The 3,691-nt window shown below is 38.7% G+C and overlaps 1 protein-coding gene across 1 annotated transcript in view; it reads left to right on the forward strand.

The window, feature by feature from the left end:
* Positions 1-3,691, forward strand: part of PGM2 (phosphoglucomutase 2) — a 65,184-nt gene that overhangs the window by 46,958 nt on the left and 14,535 nt on the right. The window contains exons 8-9 of the mRNA XM_010852421.1: positions 1,640-1,829; positions 2,725-2,822. Of these exons, the coding sequence (XP_010850723.1) occupies positions 1,640-1,829; positions 2,725-2,822 (288 nt within the window). The remainder of the gene's footprint in view (positions 1-1,639; positions 1,830-2,724; positions 2,823-3,691) is intronic.

The raw sequence follows: 3,691 nt of genomic DNA on the forward strand, positions 1-3,691 counted from the left end.
ACTTAAAAAGATTTCACTATACCAAGACTATTTTTTAAAAAGCACAACTCTTGTTTTACTTTAAAGCTTTCATGTTTACATTTTGCAGTGTTTTGTTTTTGGCCATGCCACATGACATGTGAGATTTTAGTTCCCGAGCCAGGAATCAAATCTGTGTCCCCTGCAGTGGAAGCACAGAGTCCTAACCACTGTATTCCAGGGAAGTCCACATTTTGCAATGTTTAAATCTTTTGAATTCTTAGTTATTTTTAATTTTGTATGAGGCATAAAGTAGGAAAGCAGATTAAATTCTTTCTAAAAAGTGCAGTTGTACTAACATATTAAACTGAAGAATCTATTTTTCTTTGACTAATTGGAAATACCACCTTTAATCAGACAATTTCTAACAGGATTTAAGTGCTATTATCTATCAGATAACTGCTATATTCCCTTCCTTTGTACTAATTAATTCATCTCATTTTAATCATCACAGTAATGCTGAGGGTAGGTTCTGATATATTGCCATTTTATAGATGAGAAAACTGTAACTCAGAGAGGTCACAGAAAATAAGCAACAGTCACACAGCTTAGCAGTGGCAGAGCTCTAGGGACTTTCCTAGGGGTCCAGTGGCTAAGACTTCACGCTCCCAATGCAGGGGGCCCAGGTTTGATCTCTGGTCAGGGAACTAGATCCCACATGCCACAACTAAAGATCTCACGTGCTGCGACAAAGATCGAAGATCCTGTGTGTTACAACTAAAACCCAGGGCAGCCAAATAAAAGTAGCAGATCTCCAGGATTTAAATTTAGAATCTGTCTCCAAATCATGTTAACCACTAAGCCTTACTGCTTCTCACGTATTTCCCAATTCAAATTGGATCAACTTCTGAATTCTATCTTTTCCAGATTTGTTCTCACTAATCTTGCATATTTATTTTTCTAGATGTATCTGTTTTCAAAGATATGTTTGTTTTAAACTACCGTTGTCTTAAGGAAGACCTTGTTCATTTACTCATTGCCAAAAGAAGTGCACACTACCTTAGAACCTAGCAGTCAGATAGCTGGAATTTTTTAACACTTTGTATTTACATTTTCTATAACTTCTGCTGTTAATTTTGATGTTATTTTTATTCTACATTAAGTCCCTCAATCAGAGCACTTTGCTAAATAGGATTGTTACTTGACAAAGAAAATGTTTTATTAGTTATACATCTGTATATGGGAAGTTCCATCACATTGTGTTCAAAGGGACATTTTGAAAATCATATGTGAAGATTGTAGAGAATAGTTGAAGCCCTGGAGCTGGCACTGCTGTGGGTAGGTACTGCCATGGGCCAGCTGGGAGTCCTTCTTGGAACCCGCTGTAGGTGTGAAAGTTGTAGCATGAAACAAAATCCAAAAGTAATCGGATTTGCAGGAAGCAACTACAGAGTGAAATTTAAAACAATGTGTTGTGGGAGCGTGTATGTTTGGAAGAGAGTGAAAAAGCTTTCTTTCTTTTTTTTTTAATAGAATTTTGAAAGACACTCAGTTGTCTTATACATTCTTATTATTTTGAAATCTTATGTTCTTAGGTATCTGGTTCCTTGATATTTTGCAAACCTTTCGTTTTGAGAGCCATGCTTGTGTTTCTTCTCATTCTCCACGTGTCTGTTTCTAGGGCTGTGAACAAGGAGACCAAGGTGAAGTTCGTGCATACCTCTGTCCATGGTGTGGGTCACAGCTTCGTGCAGTCGGCTTTCAAGGCATTCGACTTTGTTCCTCCCGAGGCTGTTCCCGAACAGAAGGACCCTGATCCTGAGTTCCCAACAGTGAAATACCCGAATCCCGAAGAGGGTAAAGGTGTCTTGGTAACTTGACTTTTTTTAATTATAAAATTTATCTTGAATATAATTCAAAACTATTACTTTGGAGTAAAATAAGTTTTTTGTGTGTTTTCATTGTGCCAAACAAAAATTAATTTCATCACTGGAAATTTAATTTATTAGTTATCCATTTCTTAAAAGAACTTTCAAATCAGATGTGTTAAGCATCAGGATGTGAAAGCTGAAATTGCTCGCAAATTTAAAATGATGCTTTACATTCAATTTAATTAATTTAGTTTCATTTAGTTTACTGTGCTTCTTAATGCCAAAAAGAAACAATAATAGAATGGAGGTTTGTCACACAATTTTTATCACTCAGTTGACATTTTTTTGATATGAAAAAGTTGCTATTTAAATTATGGTTCCTTTAAGCTTTTTATTTTATTTATTTTTAGTATTTATTTACTTGGCTGCCCCAGATCTTAGTTGCAACATGTGGGATCTAGTTCCCTGACCAGTGATTGAACCAGGCCCCCTGCACTGGGGGCACAGAGTCTTAGCTGCTGGACCATCAAAGAAGCCCCCACTTAAACTTTTTAAAGGTTAGGGTAACAGTTATACTCAGAGAGTCAATTTTGGTTTGTCTGTGAGGTTGATCACAGGGCCAGGCTTGGAAATAACCAGGCCAGCCACAAACACCGTCAGGTGTTGGGCGAGTCCCACTGGTACACGTGGGTCGTGCGTTGATGCTCTCGTTATCTGACCTCTGACTTAGGAAGTAGTATGTGACCAACCAAGACCAGTTCCAGAAATAGGATTCAGTCTTGGTTTGGGAAAAGACCTCTTTTAGTTCTTAAAGAACTGAATATTTTTAAAGACTGTAGTGTGCTCAGTTCTTGGTTGGAGTGATCTTTTTCTCTTCTTTTTCTCTTTTTTTCAGACTTTGTCTTTTGCTTTGGCTGACAAAATCAAGGCCAAAATCATTTTAGCAAATGACCCAGATGCTGATAGACTTGCTGTGGCAGAAAAGCAAGACAGGTACAATAAATTGTGATTACCTGCATAACGTGTGATATAGTGTCAGTCAGATGTTTCTGGAGAGACCGGATGTATTTGGAAATGTTTCCCAGTTATCTTGCAAATGATCATCTCACTGAACCTCTGTCAGATCCTCTGACGTAGAGGAAGTACCAGTCCAGGGGCCACAGGTCCTGCAAGCACAATGTAGGGTCAGCCAGCCAGTGTGTATTTGGTATTGAACTTACTTGTTACCACCCCCTTTTATCGTTAATTAGTGATTCAGTACCTAATGAGGGCAAAGTACTTTGGTGCTGGCTTTAAAGGTCAGCACTTGGCAAGGTTTGGTGAGGAGCCAGACCTTCAATGCCACGTTGAATCCCAAAGAAAGGCAATGCCAAAGAATGCTCAAACTACCTCACAAGTGCACTCATCTCACACGCTAGTAAAGTAATGCTTAAAATTCTCCAAGCCAGGCTTCAGCAATATGTGAACCGTGAACTTCCAGATGTTCAAGCTGGTTTTAGAAAAGGCAGAGGAACCAGAGATCAAATTGCCAACATCTGCTGAATCATTGAAAAAGCAAGAGAGTTCCAGAAAAACATCTATTTCTGCTTTCTTGACTATGCCAAAGCCTTTGACTGTGTGGATCACAATAAACTGTGGAAAATTCTGAAAGAGATGGGAATACCAGACCACCTCACCTGCCCCTTGAGAAACCTGTATGCAGGTCAGGAAGCAACAGTTAGAACTGGACATGGAACAACAGACTGGTTCCAAATAGGAAAAGGAGTATGTCAAGGCTGTATATTGTCACCCTGCTTATTTAACTTATATGCAGAGTACATCATGAGAAACACTGGGCTGGAGGAAGCACAAGCTGGAATCAA

This window comes from Bison bison, unplaced genomic scaffold (genome assembly GCF_000754665.1).
Source record: "Bison bison bison isolate TAMUID 2011002044 unplaced genomic scaffold, Bison_UMD1.0 scf7180017864310, whole genome shotgun sequence".
Taxonomy (NCBI): Eukaryota; Metazoa; Chordata; class Mammalia; order Artiodactyla; family Bovidae; genus Bison; species Bison bison.